Below are 19,002 nucleotides of genomic sequence, written 5' to 3' on the forward strand. Positions count from 1 at the left end.
AGTTGTCAACAACAGAAACCCAGACGACCTTTCTGTTTTTCTGAAGATTGTGCACCACCCATTTCTCTGAGATTTAACTCTGCAACCAATCGCTTGCTCGAGAGCAGTCTATCTTCAGCCAACTTCAATGAATCGATTGGTGGATGCTTAGAGAGTGCCCGATGACCTCGCCCTTCTAGTATTATATTAACCAATCAGAGGTTTACAGTGAGTTATTTTGTCCCGCCCTGGTCTGTCAGCCAGTAGTTTGCCAGAGGGACACAGGAAAGGGATTGCGTGTTGGAAGACAGACGACACAGAGACATAGCTAACTAGCTAGCTATGTTGTTATAGCGCTTTTATAAGTGAACTTCGTGATTTAAATAGTTTTGTTCGATATGAACATTTTTCATTGAGAGTTTTTCGAGAATGCATACTTGTTGAAACACTTCAACATGGACAAGTAGAAGAAAAAGTGAGAAAATGTAGCTAGCTAAACTAACTCTGGGCAGCTTATTAATAACTAAACTCAACTGGACTTTTACAAGAACAAATGTTCCAGCTTTTTTGTGAAAGTTACCAACTTGCTTTATCATGTCACATTGATATATTTGAGTAAACAAACGAAAGTACTCGCAAGTAACTTGAGGCTTATTCAAGATTTAACTTAGTATTTTTGTTTTTGCCAAGTTTGTGAACTGGAAGAGTTGCACTGTGGCAATCAACATAATGTCAACAGCATCATCAGCAACCAACTCAACCCAACAGCGGGTCAAGCGAAGCGGTGACAGCGGGGGCTCCCCAACCATCTCTCCAGCCGGCTGCAGCAACGGCAGTACCACCACGATCCGGTTGCAGCCTATTCGTGCCACGGTGCCATACCAGCTCTTGCGTGGAAGTCAGCACAGCCCAACCCGCTCCTGCTCCTCTTCCTTCACAGTCGCGAGCAATACAGAACCGACATCGACGTCCCCTTGCAACAGTCCCTCCAGCCCGACGCAGCTGCTGCTCGCCAACCCTGGTGGAAACGGCTCGGTGGAGGGCAGGCTGGTCGCAAGGCAGAGACGCTCACCGCCGGACAGCAAGAGCTCACCTGAGCGGTGTCCGATCTCGCCTGTTTTCAAAGGTGCAGTAGTGCCGTTTGTCCACCATTTATTGCATCCAAAACGAGACAGGCTAGCTGTTGTTATAGCTAGCAAGCTAATTGGGTCAGATCGGGGGTCTCTGCTAGACGCATCAGCATCACTAGCACGCAAACACATATTGTTTTGCCCAACATTTGTGTGTTTATAGGCCAATCCAGATATAGCAAATAACAAACCGAGCTAACCCTGAAAATGCTGAAATGTATTGCGTATGTCGTATGAATTATTGTGGACCAGTAGCCAAATGTTGTCATGTTCAAATAATGAATTGGCATCGAGGCGATGCTTTGAAACCAGTTATGTGCTTATGTACTATGTTGTTTAATTTGCAAACAACTGCTTTGGGCTTTCGATTTATGTATCCGTGGCTATTATGGTGACGATGCAGTTACTGTACCTCCAGGCCAGCGCGCGGCAATTGGATCAACACGACTGGTTCGTCGTATTAAAATAAACGAATAACTGCAACCACATCTGCGGACATGTTAAAAGTATTCAATCAATACCAATCATGATCAGAGTGACATGGAAATGTATTTAGGTATTTTCTCTGAAATGGACGCTTGTTTACCAGCGCGAAGAAATTGAAATAATTACGTCGTTGACTGGAGAAGGTCGCGCGCTCATGGCAACACTGGGGCCTAGCAGGAGCGAGCGCATCTCGAGACGTAAACACGATAATTCTATTGCAAATATGAGTGCTGCTCTTGCTCGTTGAAAAATAAGTTTTTCTAAAGCTGTAGTGTTATTTGACACCTTACAGGAGAGTGCAATTGACTCTATTTGACAGGTAGGTAAATACATCCATCTAAGAGGTGAAATGCTATTAGGGGAGTGCTATTCTTTCCCAGAACTTATGATGGTATGGATTCTTGAAGAGGTAGAGACTGTATTCCAATCCATTTCTTTAGCTACCAGGTCCACAATATGCTGTCTCTGTGCACCCTCTCTCAAAATAGGAGCCCTCAGTAGCCTAGGTGTGCAATGCGGATTCTGCAGGTTTAGTAGGACTGTCTGCTGGTAGTAGTACTGATTTTAACAGTGGGATACCACTGCACAGACCCCTAGAAAGCCTTGACCTCTCTCCATGTCAAGCCAGATATTATGGATGCAATATGGTGAGGTCACTGATCACCACAGAGGTTCTGTACTTTTTAGGTCGGGGGCATTGGACAGGGGGCACCACGACTGGGTTTGAATGGAATGGAAAAGGAGGCCTTAACATGTCTTATCATACAATCTCTTAAAAAGCATATGATATTCAAAGGGCTAGATTTCTCAGCTTTAACAGTTTGTAATTTGTTCTGTAGTAATTATGAATTTGAGCTCAGGTCAAGCATGTAGGGTCTAGTCTCCAAAGAATGATAAGTGACAACCACATGATAGAAAAAGTTATTTGATAATATTGATACCCTCTGTGTTAGTGTGCCATGCATATGCAGTCATTGTTGATGGCCCTATGTGCTATGCAGTCATTAGAACTCATCTATTAACACTATTTAGTTCCAACATTAGCATTAAGGACTCCCTGAAAAGCAGTGGCCATTGTTACTGAGTGGACTATCCTGGTTAAATTAAATGAGGTAGTGCTTTGGGCCCAGTCTGTGTTGGTTATGCAACATGCACAAGTTTGTGCGTAAGTAGGTGTTGTTTGTTTGATAATGGGTGACAGGCAGGTGTGTGAGACAGGCTGTGCTTTCCTTCCAGCTCACACTCTGGTTTGTCGCTGCTGAAAGCGTTCCTTGGTTCAGTGTGGCATGTTCCGACATTCCATCACATTACCTTTTTAAGGTTCTGGGAGATGACATCATCATGCTTAAAGACCAGGAAAACCCCTGGAGAGACACTCCCACAACATTCTCATTCATCTTGACTCAAAAGGCCCTTTTAACACATCACCTTTAGCTGAAACTAGCTTATATGAACCAAAAATAACAGGAAGGTGTTTAAAACCATCTGTTTAAAGTTGACTGACACTCAGTCAGTTCTGTGTTGGAGGTAGGCCTATATCCTATCTATGGCTTTCTGCAGAGACAGGCCTAACTCATTGCTACAGGGTTGTTATGTTGAGGCAATGATTTTGCACTGCGTCAACCTAACAGATATATGTTAGAGACATGAGTTGCTTGCATTTCCATAGCATATTGAATCTGGGCTCATATTCCACCATGTATAGAATAATCAATACCTTGTTGTATAAAAAGGGGGATGTTATGGTTACAGGTCTTTAAGCGTATAGCTTGTAAACCAGGCTTATAGAGGACTGCAGGCTAGGAGTGATTTAGAATACATTACTCTGGCATGAACTGCTTTAATGGAAAAACCTTTTATCTTCAGGTAGTAAGTTGGGGGCAGTTACACTTTCTAGCAATTTCTTGTATTTGCCCCTTTATCGACGGTTTCCTGGACACAGATTAAGCCTAAATCTGGTCCAGGACTAAAAAGCATATTCAGTGGATATTCTGCATTGAAAGTGTTTCTGTGCCCGAGAAAATTGCCCCTCGTGTCAAGTTATGAACAAATGGGACAGTGAATATGTTGAAGTAGTCGTTATATAATCTAATCTATGTTCCTTTTGACACCTGAAGTCATTACCTACAAGGGACTTGTGAATTCTCTCCAGGTATAACTTCAGAGAGAGCTAGGGTTGTAAACTATGCTGAAAAGTGTGTGTGTGTGTGACGCAACAGTTAATGAGCCAGTTCACTACGCTCTCGTGAAGCTGTAAACCAAAGACAAGGCAGCTTCCTGTAGTAGGCTTGGCATTAAAGGAACACAACAACAACCACCTACTTCCTGATGAAAGGATCCATACTGCAGATCTGTGAGCTACATCCTATATTAAGCTAGTGCACTACTTTTGACCAGAGCCACAGCCTTTCAAAATGGCACATAGTGCACTACATTTGGACAAATCTATAGGGCTCTGTCATGCTGTTCTGCTAGTGACAGTCCTTGTGCGACCCTGTGCTGAACTGTCAGCCACACTTAAAGTGAGAGGGATTATGAGTGATTAACACATGACATCATCACCTTGAACCGAGAACACAACCTGTCTCTCTTCCAAACTCCAATATGGTTCAATGTTGCCTTTAAATAGTAAGGGGTTGAATGAATGAGTTAGTCGTGCAGATAGAGAGGGATTGGGTATCTTGCATGAATGCTGTGCATTCAACCTCTGGAAACACCAGGATTGTGGGTTCAATTCCCGCATGGATCACATAGCCTACACACACTCAAAATATATGGATGCACTAACTAGTGTAAGTGGCTTTGGATAACAGCGTCTGCTAAGTAGCATGTGTTATTGTATTATTAACCCCCTTTGTAAACCGTTTAACACTGTACGGATACGCAGTGAGAGTGATTTCATCTACACCTTTATTTAAGAACTATCATTTTGAATCATCACATACTTTTCTGTCACCAATGTCAAATAAATGTCCCATAGCTTCTACATAAAAGGCTTTCATCTTGGCTAGAGAAGCTTGTATCTGCGACCAGACCCAAACTTTAGGCTATTTCAACTTATTTCTTCTGTAGTTTACATCTCTTTTTTTGGTCTGGCTGAAAAATCATTGGAATTTCCGGAAAGCGTATGCACACAGGGCCTCATTCCAAAGTGGGAATATGTGTTTTTCTTTCATTCTTGTTTTATGATATGATGACGGGTGCTCTCAATGTAGAGGCCTGGTTGGACTGACACCCCAATGCTAACATTTTTTTAAAGATGAATACAAAATGTACATCTAAAATATAGTTGCATAAGTATTCACTCCCTTTGTTTAGGCAAGCCTACATTAGTTGAGGAGTACAATTTGGCTTAACAAATCAAATAATGTGTTACAAGGACTAATAATAGATGTTGACATGATTTTTGAATGACTAACCCTTCCTCTGTCCCCCATACATACAACATCTGTCAGGTCCCTCAGTCAAGTATTGAATTTCAAGCACAGATTCAACTACAAAAGACCAGGGAGCTTTTCAAAAGCCTCGTAAAAAAAGGGCAGTGGTTGGTAGATGGGTAACAATAGCAAATCAGACATTGAATATCTCTTTAAGCATGGTAAAGTTAATAATTATGCTGTGGATTATGTATTAAACCACCCTTACACATCAAAGATACAGTCGTCCTTCTGAACTGAGCTGCAGGACAGGAATGAAACTGCTCAGGAATGTTAACATGAGGCTATTGGTGATTTTAAACTGTTAGAGTTTAATGGCTGAGATGGGAGAACTGAGGATGGATCAATAACATTGTAGTGACTCCACAATAATGACTTACATGACAGAGTGAAAAGAAGAATACAAATATTCCAAAACATGCAACAAGGCACTAAAGTAATACTGCAATTAAAGGCAAAGAAATACACTTTTGGTTTAAATGCAAAGCCTTCTGTTTGGGGAAAACCCAACCAATCAGTGAGTAACTGCCTCCTTATTTTCAAGCATGGTGGTGGCTGCACCATGGTATGGGTATTCTTTATTTAACTAGGCAAGTCAGTTAATAACATATTCTTATTTACAATGACGGCCTACTCCGGCCAAACCCAGACAACGCTGGGACAATTGTGCGCCGCCCTATGGGACTCCCAATCACAGCCGGATGTGATGCAGCCTGGATTCAAACCAGGTACTGCAGTGACGCCTCTTGCACTGAGATGCAGTGTCTTAGACCACTGTGCCACTCGGGAGCCCACTCGGGGTATGCTTGACAGCGTCAAAGACTGGAGAGTTTTTCAGGATGCAAAGAAACAGGATGGAGCTAAGCACATTCAAAATTCTAGAGGAAAACCTGCTTATGTCTGCCTTACACCAGACACTGGGAGAGGAATTCACAAATCTCTTATGAAACTTACCCAAGAAGACTCAGCTTTAATCGCTGCAAAAAGTGTTTTTTTGTATGTTATTTACTCAGGGTTGTGAATACTTATGTAACCAAGGTATATTAGTGTTTTATTTTTCATTCATCTTTAAAAAATGTTAAAATATTTCTTCCACTTTGACATTACAAAGTATTTTGAGAAGATTTTTGACAAAAATTACAATGAAATACATTTTAATTCCAGGTTGTAACAGTAAAATGTGGAAAAGTCTAAGGGAGTGAATACTTATGCAAGCCACTGTAAGTAGTCACATTAAGTAAACCTGTGCATTTTTCCCCTGGTATGATAAGTCGGTGAGAGATATGCTATAGTAATGGTTACGCTATAGTCAATATGCTATTGTAATGGGGGCTATAACCATATTAGGGTTATTGAATGACTTGAGACTGATGGTTATTGCACTTTTTAGCTGTTGTTTCTGTCACATATGTAACCTAGGCCTAAACCTGTGGCATTGTCCTGTTAGGTTTTCCATATGTAAGCCTGTGTTCCCTTAAACATTGTTCTGGTGTGATGTGGGAGAGTTTCTCTGTCAGTCAACACCATTCCTTTCTCTCTGTTCGTTCCCCCAGGAATTGCCATCTATCACCTTAATCTAAATCATTGTGGGTGTGTTTGATACATAGTTGGTCCTTGCCTCACCAATGTTCAGCAGTAGGTGTTAGCCTGTGGCCTGAGGAGAAAGTATGTAGGTTTAGAAGAGTCTTTCTTACTGCCATTATGTGTCTTCATTAGTAGTAGGTCCTAAATAGTACTGTATTGTTGTAACTGTCATGTGGCTTTATTTAACAGGCTTACTTATAGTAGGCCTATTCCATATTGTATCGTATTCTATATTTTCCAGCTCTGTTTAACTATTATTTTTAAAACTGATTGCAGGTTGGCCCTAGCCTGGCATCCAAACAGATGACGTTTTAATCGTGAAAGCAGCCCTCCGTCTGGTTTAACCAGGCTAGGTTGGCTCTTTTTCCTTCATTAAAGTCTCCACTTTAGGCTAAACCTTGTGAAACCTGACCTTAACTGTTGGATGTTATTTTGATAAGGCACTTTGAAGAGCTCAGCTTGAATGTTTATTCTTTGTTATCTGACTGGTGCCGTTGTTTTTTTTTAACCTTCCTCGTGACAGTGTGTCACACTACCTAGCTTTGAAGAAGACATCGTAATGTCTGTTTTGAATGTTTGCATATTTATCCATTCCCTTACAGTTTTCCCCCTCGTGTGATAGGGATGTACGCATCGTTGCAACAGATATAATCAAACTGATCTTTGTTTTTCTCGTTCCCTTATGTTGATATTAATGCTTGTATTGCTAACTAGACCTATGACGACATCTGTGTAGGTTCTCTATCGCTTTTTCCCTATACTATGTCACTTTTGGAAAAAGTCTAACACACATCTTGTTCTGAGCTGCACTGAAAGAACTCCCCTAAGGTTGTTGGTGCAGTTTGTTAGTCATTGAATACCTACGTAACCCAAATGATTAGGCATGAGGAGGCACATGTTCACACACACACACACACACACACACACACACACACACATGCGAGCACAGTGCTGTGATGGTGCCAGTGGACTGCTCTGTGACAGCTCCTGGCAGTCTTGCTCCTCTCTCTCTCTCTCCATCTGCTCTCAGAAAACTGGAAAAAACTGAGGGGAAACATGTCTGTACCAGGAGGCAGACACCTAACGCTGTAGGCCTATAGGACTGAGAGGCCTGTCCAGTATACCTAATGGGTCTACTCGGTCCTAGGAGAAGCCTGCACATCTCGGCGGAACACTTGACCCGTTTGGAGCTCAGACCGGTTCCAACTAGCCTCATTATGAGCAATAATCTCCTATGTGTCACTTCCTAGTGTAACTAGGCTAACCATTACAGGCACAGAGCTGGTGTGAGGAAGACCTACACTCATAAGGTGTCCGCATGCTTCAGTTCGGCTGACACCTAGCTGAGCTTGTATACTCCCTTAAAAGACCGCTTGTAAAACGAGAAAAATGTGGCAATAGTACTGTTTGTCAATTTTGAGACTCCATAGCCAGGATACACTTCCTCAAAATAATCAGAGGTAATTCAAGAAATATCTCATTAATTTTGACGTTTTTTGCCGCACAAAAGTTTGTCCCGCAGTTTTGCATCTGACTAGGATGTTTGGTGCAGTATATCCCTAGTGAAAAGAATTTGCATGAGGACGAGTCGTCTCTCATTTAATGACAACAGGCACTTCATTGACGAATGCCTACTGTTGACCAATCGCCAATGAGGGGGTGTAGACTTATGCTCTTGACTTTGGCTTGCCTTGAGAATTTTGTGTGTGTCCCCGAACACCCGAAAAACCTTTTCTGAAGTCATAAACCAACAAAACGTCACAAAATGTCGTCATAATATATGCTCGAACTGTTTCGGCTGGGAAGCATGCAGACGCCTTTAGAAAAAGGGTTCCAAAATCCATTTTGTTTCCAGGTAGAACCCTTTTGGGTTCCATGTAGAACCCTCTGTCGAAAGGGTTCTATCTGGAACCAAAAACGATGCTACTTGGAATCAAAAGGGTTATACCAGGAACCAACCAGGGTTCTTGATAGGGTTCTGCTATGGGGACTGCCGCAAAACCCTTTAAGGTTCTAGATAGCACTGTTTTTTCGTAGAGTGTAGTAGAACAAACATTTAAATGAGCAAGTTACAACTCATACAAATGAAGTGATGAGAAGCCCAATAAGTTTGAAGAGGAGTGTCTTAACGATTTGACCTGCGATATAGATCAAAACCTTTGGGTGAACTGTTGGAATCATAAAAATAACATGATTTATATTAAGAAGCAGCATCATTTTAGTTTGGAACAGTCTGTTGACTGCATTTGACCTAACATAACAGCATGCAACTGTTCCTCAAGAGGAGAAAAAAATGGAATAAACTATAAAAACGGACATTGCACGTGGCTGAGTGGCATTTGAAAATATTGCATGTGATATGGATTTCTTGCTATATGGATATTGCACATGTCAATATTTTGTGATTTTGAATGTGAATTAGATTAAAATGTGACAATTCTAAAGTATCCCAGAGCTTTTGTGTTTAGTCGGAAAAAGACTTCAAGACAGTCAACTAGACATGCTGTTTTAGCTTCCTGAGAAGAAACACAAGTAACATCTTTCAAGAAGAGCTCAGCGTATTATTTCCTCTTTCTTACTTCCTGTTACTTCTTACTTCTTCTGACCTCTGCTTCCCTGATACAGCTAACTGCTGCTTGACATAGTGTGTCAGAACACAGCCAAGGCCTTATTATAAATTCCCTCAGAATGCACTAGTATTTACCTGTAATCCAGTGGATTTTCCCCAGGTGACCCTGCCCTGTGCCTTTCTCAGTGGGATCTGATCCCACTAAGGCCTACAGGACCTCTCAGTCAGCTCAGGGGCAGGGTAAGGGGGCCAGCCTCCCTAAGCCCACCTAGTACACTTGAGGGCAAAGCACTGCTGTGCTAAGGTCTTTGAAAAACATGTCAACTGCTTCCCTCAAAACCTCCGATCATAGCCGTACATTGAGGTTTTGCAGCACAACAAAATACCAACATTTACTCAATACTTCCTGGTTATGATAAACTTCAGCGTAGGTCAAGTCCTCCATAAATCAGAGGTGTTACTGTACACTTCACCAGTCTGTTTCATGTCATACTGGAATGTTGTTTTTAGAAACCTGGCCTGTTTGGTCAACTTTGCTAAAGGCCTATATATATGCTAGCTAGCACCGTGTGAGTTGAAGGTTTTTGTTTTTGAATATTCTAGTCCCATACAAGGCCACAGGGTTAGGATGGTGTAAATATTGTTGTTTCTATCACACATACACACACCAACCAGAGAGTGTTGCTAGAACAAACACACAGCCCTTGACCTAGATCCTCAGGTCCCAGGGGGCCTGGAAAGAGCCTTGGGGGGGTGTGTGAGGTATTTTTATCAGGTGTAGGGTTGCCTCACCATGAAGGCTTGGCCGTGAGGGAGGACGGGCTGGGCTGCTCCAAGGGTAACCAAGTCAACCTGCAGTCTCTGGCAACAACACTGGGACATTGTTGTTTCACTCTGCATCCTCACATATTGCCTCTAGAAAATATATTGTGGGGATTCTAGTAAGTGTTTCTGACTGTACAGAAGGTGGTGGGTTGGCATAGTAATCTGATCCGTTTTTAATAGATTGTAAGTGCAAAAGTAATGGACTGGGTCAGGCAGCAGACCTATCAGCTTGCTGCCATCTCTTACCAAACTGTTGGAAAAAATTGTGTTTGACCAAGTACAATGCTATTTCTCCGTAAACAAATGAACAACATACTTTCAGCATGCTTACAGAGAAGTGCACTCAACATGTACTGCACTGACACAAATAACTGATGATTGGTTGAAAGAAATTGATAATAATAGTAATGTGGGAGCTGTACTGTTAGATTTCTGTGCAGCCTTTGATATTATTGACCATAACCTGTGGTTGAGAAAACGTACAGTACCAGTCAAACGTTTGCACACACCTACACATCCAGGGTTTATTTTTTTACTATTTTCTACATTATAGAATAATTGTGAAGACATCAAAACTATCAAATAACACATATGGAATCGTATAGTAACCAAAAAAGTGTTTTTTATATTTGAGATTCTTCATGACAGCTTTGCACACTTAGCATTCTCTCAACCAGCATCATGAGGTAGTCACCTGGAATGAGTTTCAATTAACAGGTGTGCCTTGTTAAAAGTTAATTTGTGAAATTTCTTTCCTTAATGCGTTTGAGCCAGTCAGTTGTGTTGTGACAAGGTAGGGGTGGTATACAGTAGACGGTCCTATTTGGTAAAAGACCAAGTCCATATTATGGCAAGAACAACTCAAATAAGCAAAGAGAAACGACAGTCCATCATTACTTTAAGATATGAAGGTTGGTCAATCCAGATAATGTCAAGAACTTTGAAAGTTTCTTTAAGTGCAGTCGCAAAAACCATCAAGCGCTATGATGAAACTGGCTCTCATGAGGACCGCCACAGGAAAGGAAGACCCAGAGTTACCTCTGCTGCAGAGAATACGTTCATTAGAGTTGACTGCATCTCAGATTTCAGCCCAAATAAATGCTTCACAGAGTTCAAGTAACAGACACATCTCAACATCAACTGTTCAGAGGAGACTGCGTGAATCAGGCCTTCATGGTCGAATTGCTGCAAAGAAACCACTATTTAAGCACACTTGCCTAGTTAAATAAAGGTGAAAAAATAAGAAGCCACTTGCTTGGGCCAAGAAACATGAGCAATGGACAGTCCTTTGGTCTGATGAGCCCAAATTTGCGACTTTTGGTTCCAACCGCCGTGTCTTTGTGAGATGCAGAGTAGATGAATGGATGATCTCTGCATGTGTGGTTCCCACCGTGAAGCATGGAGGAGGAGATGGGATTGTGTGCGGAGGCCTTGTTGGTGACACTGTCAGTAATTTATTTAGAATTCAAGGCACACTTAACCAGCATGACTACCACAGCATTCTGCAGTGATAAGCCATCCCATCTGGTTTGTGCTTAGTGGGACTGTCATTTGTTTTTTAACAGGACAATGACCCAACACACCTCCAGGCTGTGTAAGGGCTATTTGACCAAGAAGGAGAGTGATGGAGTGCTGCATCAGATGACCTGGCCTCCAAAATCACCCGACCTCATCCCAATTGAGATGGTTTGGGATGAGTTAGACTGCAGAGTGAAGAAATAGCAGCCAACAAGTGCTCAGCATATGTGAGAACTCCTTCAAGAATGTTGGAAAATAATTCCCGGTGAAGCTGGTTGAGAGAATGCCAAGAGTGTGCAAAGCTGCCATCAAGGCAAAGGGTGGCTACTTTGAAGAATCTCAAAACCCTTGAATGAGAAGGTGTGTCAAAACTTTTGACTGGTACTGTATGTGTAATGGCTTTTCAACCTCTGACATATCGTGGATTCAGAGCTATCTATCTAATAGAACTCAGATTGTTTTCTTTAATGGATGCTTCTCTAATGTCAAACATGTGAAGTGTGGTATACCGCAGGGCAGCTCTCTAGGCCTTCTACTCTTTTCTATTTTTACCAATGACCTGCCACTGGCATTAAACAAAGCATGTGTGTCCATGTATGCTGATGATTCAACCATATACGCATTTCGAACCACCACTAATTTAGTCACTGAAACCCTTATCAAAGAGTTGCAGTCAGTCTTGAAATGCTTGGCCAGTAGTAAACTGTTCCTGAACATCTCTAAAACTAATAGCATTATATTTGGTACAAATAATTCCTGAAGTTCTAGATCTCAGTTGAATCTGGTAATGAATGGTGTTGCTGTTGAAAAAGTTGAGGAGACTAAATTACTTGGTGTTACCTTAGATTGTAAACTGTCATTGTCAAAAATATAGATTCAGTGGTTGTAAAAATGGTGAGAGTTCTGTCCGTAATAAAGAGATGCTCTGCTTTTTTGACACCACACTCCACAATGCAAGTCCTGCAGGCTCTAGTTTTATCATATCTTGATTATTGTCCAGTCATATGGTCAAGTGCTGCAGCTGGCCCAGAACAGAGTGACATGTCTTGATCTTCATTGTAATCAGAGGGCTAATATTAATACTATTCATGCCAGTCTCTCTTGGCTAAGAGTTGAGAAAGACTGACTGCATCACTTCTTGTTTTTGTAAGAAACATGAATATGTTGGAAATTCCAAATTGTTTACATAGTGAACTTGCACACAGCACTGACACACACATTTACTCCATTGGACATTCCACCAGGGTTCTTTTCACACTCCCCAGGGCCAGAACAAATTCAAGGAAACATACAGTATTATACATGGAAGTCCCTTCCATCTCATGTAGTGCATGTGAAACCTGGTTAAAACAACACCTTTCCCCCGTGTGACCTACTTGTTGTGTGTATGTACCTACATGTATGTGGAACTGATAGATGCACACTACATGTTAATGTTTTTAAGTGTACACTATATATACAAAAGTATTTGGACACCCCTTCAAATGAGTGGATTCGGCTATTTCAGCCACACCCGTTGCTGACAGGTTTATAAAATTGAGCACACAGCCATGCAATCTCCATAGACAAACCTTTGCAGTGGAATTGCCTTACTGAAGAGCTCAGTGACTTTCAACGTGGCACCGTCATAGGATGCCACCTTTCCAACAAGTCAGTTCGTCAAATTTCTGCCCTGCTAGATCTGCCCTGCTCAATTGTGAGGGCTGTTAGTGTGAAATGGAAACGTCTAGGAGCAACAACGGCTCAGCCGCAAAGTGGTAAGCCACACAAGCTCACAGAACGGGACCGCCGAGTGCTGAAGCGCAGCGCATACAAATCATCTGTCCTCGGTTGCAATACTCACTATCGAGTTCCAAACTGCCTCTGGAAGCTACTTCAGCACAAGAACTGTTCGTCGGGAGCTTCATGAAATGGCTTTCCATGGCAGAGGAGCCGCACACAAGCCTAAGATCACCATGCGCAATGCCAAGCGTTGTTTGGAGTGGTGTAAAGCTCGCGGTCATTGGACTCTGAAACAGTGGAAACGTGTTCTCTGAAATTATGAATAACGCGTCACCATCTGTCAGTCCGACAGACGAATCTGGGTTTGGGGTATGCCAGGAGAATGCTACCTGCCCCAATGCATAGTGCCAACTGTAAAGTTTGGTGGAGGAGGAGTAATGGTCTGGGGCTGTTTTTCATGGTTCGGTATAGGCCCCTTAGTTCCAGTGAAGGGAAATCTTAACGCTACAGCATACAATTACATCTTAGACGATTCTGTGCACCACCAACTTTGTGGTAACAGTTTGGGGAAGGCACTTTCCTGTTTCAGCATGACAATGCCCCCGTGCACAAAGCGAGGTTCATACAGGTTTGTTGAGATCGGTGTGGAAGAACTTGACTGACCTGCACAGAGCCCTGACCTCAACAGGGGGTCTAACACCTTTGGGATAAATTGGAACGCCGACTGTGAGCCAGGCCTAATCGTCCAACACCAGTGCCCGACCTCACTGATGCTTCCATTCAGCTACAAGAGCAAGTCACCGCAGCAATGCCCTAACACATAATGGAAAGCCTTCCCAGAAGATTGGAGGCTGTTATAACAGTAAAGAGGAGACCGACTTCATATTAATGCCCATGATTTTGGGATTAGATGTTCGACGAGCAGGTGTCCACATACTTTTGATCATGTAGTGTATGTAAATTGTAAAGTATTTTGTCTGTAATGTTTTTATCGTTATGTGTCTGACCCCAGTAAGGCCAGCTATCGGCATTGGCGTTGTCTAATGGGGATTCTAATAAATCGTTGCCTTTGAGAGCCTCCTCAATTAAAATGCCTCATCCACCTCCTCTCTCGCTCACCCTCTCTCTCTCTCTCTCTTTCTCTCCAGTAGAGAGGTCCAAGCCCCAGCAGCAGGTGCGTAACTCGGGAGCCATCCGGCGGACTTCATCCCTGGGTACCATCACCGGCCCCTACCTTACCGGCCAGTGGCCTCGTGACCACCACGTGCACTACCCCTCGTGCATGAAAGATAAATCCACTCAGGTAGGTGCCCCCTCACTTCCTGTCCCCCCTATGTGTCACGTTTTATCTGGTTCCCCCACTGAGATGAATGATTGACTATACACTATGCTTCATGCATTAAAGATAAATCCACTCAGGTAGGTGCCTCCCCACTTCCTGTCCCCCTAACCTATCCTTCATGTGTCACGCTTTGTTCAGTCCCCCTACTGAGATGAATGCATGTGGCATTTAATTCAACGACAAAGACCTAACGATATTCCAGCTAGAAGAAACTAGGTTTATTGATAGCTCTGGTTTGCTGATCTGCACAGTTTGATCAGCAAAGCATGCTAGTTTTGAACTAGCATACTGAGGTGAAGGACAGGAGACTACTACAGATGTAGGATCTTAATTTGACCTATATTGTCACAGCAAAATAATCCAGCAGCAACAGGATTTTAATGTTTACTCCAAAATGGTTCTTGATTGGTGGTTAGGCCATTAGCTGGTCAAAAGTAGGCTACATTAAAAGTGCATAACTGTTAATATAACTGTGTGTTAGTGTGAGTTTTCAGTGAATTGATTTATGTAAATCACAAAGCTCGTCTGTAGGAACATTCTCAGCAACAAAAGAGTGATTTTAAAAAAGTGATCAAATTAAGATCCTACATCTGTAAGCAGAAGTGGCTGAGTACTGAGCTGCATCGCTATAAGGAAGTGGGCTCTTTCAAATGACTAGTGGCTTGTATAGTACTCAGTCACTGATTCACCTGCACACACAGATATTAGTTAGCCGCTGTTGACCTCTTTCACAGGTCTATACACCCTGTTTCTGTCAGTCACTTTGAGATTTACCAACTACGCATCTGTGGGCCTCTCTAGACTTACAATAGATTAACCAGCCTGGCTCTCTGTATTAACCTGCCTGGCCTTCTGTGCTTTGAACAAGTAGGCACTTGGTGTCACTGCAACACAAAGGTGTCATTGTGGAGAACATGTGAGCTCCTGTCTATCTGTGTGACACACAGCTTCTGCTTGTCAGATGAAGTCAACTGTTTGTACAGAGCGATGTTGCTGCCAGTCCTGCTGTGGCTGGAATTTTCCCCTCCTCTTTCTCTCCTCCTGCTCCTCTTTCTCCTTCTTCCACTCCTCACCTTTTCCTTGTAATTTTCTATCATTCTCAGCCATTGGGTCTGTGACCTGGAATGTTCTCCTCCTCCCCCTCTTCTTCCTCCTCTTCCTCACTCTATTCTGTACATTGCTGTGACCTGCAACACCCACACCATCCTTCCAAGTTATGACAGACAGGCCCAAACACATAGCACTAAGATTATGCCAAGAGAGAAAGAGGTATTTGTGTGTGGAAGATTGATTGTGCAGGCTAGTGAGTGTACTGGGCCAGTTTCACTAACCTAGGTTAAACCTATTCCTCAACTGGACTAAAAGGCCTTTTAATGGACATTCTGCTTTCTGCGTTGAACAGGATTTTACAGTGGCAGCCCAATATTCTGAATCCCTCAAACTGGTCATTAAAGGGGTAGATTAGGCCTTTAGTTTTTTATTTCTCTTCTCTGGGTCTAGTGTGGGAGCCAGTCTCAGTGAGAGTGAACTAGCAGGGTTATGACACCACCGGAGCCAGAGATGACATCCCATAATGACCTCCTACATCCTGTTTTTACTGCACTGCTCGGCAACCAGGGCCCAATAAGCTCCTCAGGCCACCCAAACGCCATATTGCTAGATCATCCCAGAAACCAACCTGGCAGCCAGTTTACTGTATGAATCAACCCGTCCATTCCACTGTTCCTTCACTTCAGCTCTTTGTCCAGTGGCATGGAAAAATCTGCCACATCTACACGTGCAGTACGGACCTCCTCGGACAGCAGGTCCGTAGGGAAGGTGGACCAGGGAAGGTGGACCAACCAGGGATCTGGTCACACATTGTCCACTGAAAGAGGAGAGGAGATGGTGTGTGTCTGTGTGTGCATGCATGTAACTCAATTTGTGTGTGTGTGTGTGTGTGTGTGTGTGTGTGTGTGTGTGTGTGTGTGTGTGTGTGTGTGTGTGTGTGTGTGTGTGTGTGTGTGTGTGTGTGTGTGTGTGTGTGTGTGTGTGTGTGTGTGTGTGTGTGTGTGTGTGTGTGCTCCCCCTCCTCTTCCCTTAAATAGGAGATGAAAAATACAATGTTCAAAGCTTTCTCTCTGTTTCCTGCCTAGCTTGGTGATGATGTTGAGCAGGTTACAGAGGACAACATTTGAAATGTGAAGTCTCCACAGATTAATAGAATAACTCAACTCACCACTTTACAATATCAACTACAGCTTCTGGTTATAGCACTGGCCTAGCACTTCCATTGGCCCTTACAGTGTACATTCTCGGATGCTCTGATGAAAGCATAACCGCTGAAACGCTTTTCACAATAAAAAGGTGAAATTAGGTGATGTCTTTGTTTAAAATAACAAAAACATTTTAGAGTGCCGCTGTTTCCCAATGTTCTTGAACTTGGGATTTAATTCGAAGTGTACATTCTCTCTCTCTAGTCTCTCTCCTCTCTCTTTCTCTGCCCTCTTGAAAGTAGAGACACACAGAGCTAGGACTATTCTTTATCACAGCACCCACTCTATTTAATCCCTGTCTGATGCCTGCCATGTGTGGAGAGCCCTTCTTCTCTCTTTTTCTCCTGTTTACACTTGTCTTCCTCCTCCTCTCTTCCTCCTCCTTGCCTCTCTCAGCTCCAGGAGCAGGTCAGAGCAGGGGTAACCAAGGGGATGAAACAAGGGCTTCTCTCCATCCAGTTGACATAATAACTTCTTCATCACAGTAGCTGTACCTGAGGCTGTGGCGTTTAGAGACCTCTCCTTGTTCTGATGCCAACTGACACACAACTCACGGCTAGTTATGCTCCATTTTATATCTTGTTATACATGATGTACACATATCAAGGTTTCCATGTCAAACCTAACACTTCACAATGGGCAAATCTGAAATGGCAAAGTAGAGCTCTGTTTAGACTTGGGGCAAAGGCCTTTTATTCCCGACCATAATGATCATGATAATTGACGTGGCTAATGAGGACACGAGGTTGGTAATTAGGTCATGATATCATCGGTTGTTTCCTTGTTGTGTCCAGACACCTGGATGTTGGAGTGAAGAAGCAGGAGAGAGGAGGAGCACACACCAGCGCTCGGCGTCTTGGGGCAGCGCCGACCAGCTCAAAGAGGTACCCACTCACACACCACAGTTAAACATGTCATGAGGAACCCTATTTAAGAAACTACAACTTGCAGCACATTCCTAATGACCGTTGGACCGAGGGGGGCTCTCAAATCAACAATGACAACATACTGTACAGTAGGCCTCCCTGTAAAACTGATGAAATCTGCTATCCTAGCACAATGTGTCATTGCTGTCATCCTCCTTTAATCCAGACGTAGATTCTGCCATGTTGAGATGGCTTGAAGTTGACAAGACAATACTAGAATGTTATCAGTCTATAGGAAACTGCCTACCACCTGCCATCGTCTCTCTTTCTCTCTCTCTCTCTCTCTCCACACGGTACCACCTTCTATATATAACTTCCTGTCTGACCTCAGACTTCCGCATGCTCAGGGCTTGGTCTGTTCTAATGCTGGGTGTCAGAGACGGAGCGTTGCGCCGGGCCGGGCGGTCGTTGTCTTATCATCCCCTCTCAGCTCCACCCTGGTGCTATAATGCCACAGGCAGGGAGGAGACAGATAACACTGTCTATCTCCCTCGTTAACTAACCAGACACATAACCCAACTGGCAATTTATGGACAGGAAAGACAGCCAGGCAGGCCTCGGATTCCTCTTTCTCTTTTAACCTCTCTCTTTCTTTCATTCTTTCTCTCCCCTTTCTGTCTCCATCTCTCTGTTTGTCTCTCTCTCTCTCCCATTTGTCTCTCTCTATCTCCCTGTTTGTCTCTCTCTCTCTCTCTCGTTTTCTCTCTCCGTCCTAGTTTAGCAGCCGGGGAACAGCTAAAATAGTGGTGTTCAGGCATGTTCCTTAGTACTAGTAGTGGAGCTTGGGGCTGTAGTGGAGCTGCAGTGCAGAGGGGTTGAGTTGAAGTCTCCTTCAGTTAGGGCTATATAACCTCAAGAGATCCCAGCGTTATTAAGCAACCATACATAATCCACAGTAATCCTAACCTCATAGACCTCATTATTTACAAACACTTCCTGTCACTTATCTCTTGTTGTGATCTTATTTCCCCAGCGTTATATAGGATGTACTCGCTACACTTTCAGCCCTGTGTAGTGCTGCCCGGCCCAGCTTAATGTCTTACAGCTCACACTCACCCGTGCACGCACACACACAGCAATGTTGCAGGGACAACATGTTTGTTGACTTGCCATGTAACGCTGCCGGACAACGAACACATTCATACTTTGTCACAGCTGCTGACTGGGTTTTCAGTTAGCTACTGTGCACTACCTGTACTAGTGGTATGTATTATTAGTGAATCGCTGGG

General features: G+C 43.2%; 1 protein-coding gene across 4 annotated transcripts in view; it reads left to right on the forward strand.

The window, feature by feature from the left end:
* Positions 1 to 256: 256 nt before the first annotated feature.
* LOC106570309 (glucocorticoid-induced transcript 1 protein) overlaps positions 257 to 19,002 on the forward strand; it is a 28,383-nt gene continuing 9,637 nt past the window's right edge. For 2 of the 4 annotated variants that reach the window (XM_014142489.2, XM_045694806.1), the window contains exons 1-3: positions 257 to 1,105; positions 14,402 to 14,553; positions 17,642 to 17,731. In XM_014142489.2, coding sequence (XP_013997964.1) covers positions 709 to 1,105; positions 14,402 to 14,553; positions 17,642 to 17,731 — 639 coding nt within the window. In that variant the 5' untranslated portion in view covers positions 257 to 708. Of the gene's footprint in view, positions 1,106 to 14,398; positions 14,554 to 17,641; positions 17,732 to 19,002 lie in introns of all 4 variants that reach the window. The other 2 variants (XM_014142487.2, XM_014142488.2) reach the window with 2 other exon arrangements.

The sequence above is a fragment of the Salmo salar genome, chromosome ssa14 (assembly GCF_905237065.1).
Source record: "Salmo salar chromosome ssa14, Ssal_v3.1, whole genome shotgun sequence".
NCBI classification, from domain to species: domain Eukaryota; kingdom Metazoa; phylum Chordata; class Actinopteri; order Salmoniformes; family Salmonidae; genus Salmo; species Salmo salar.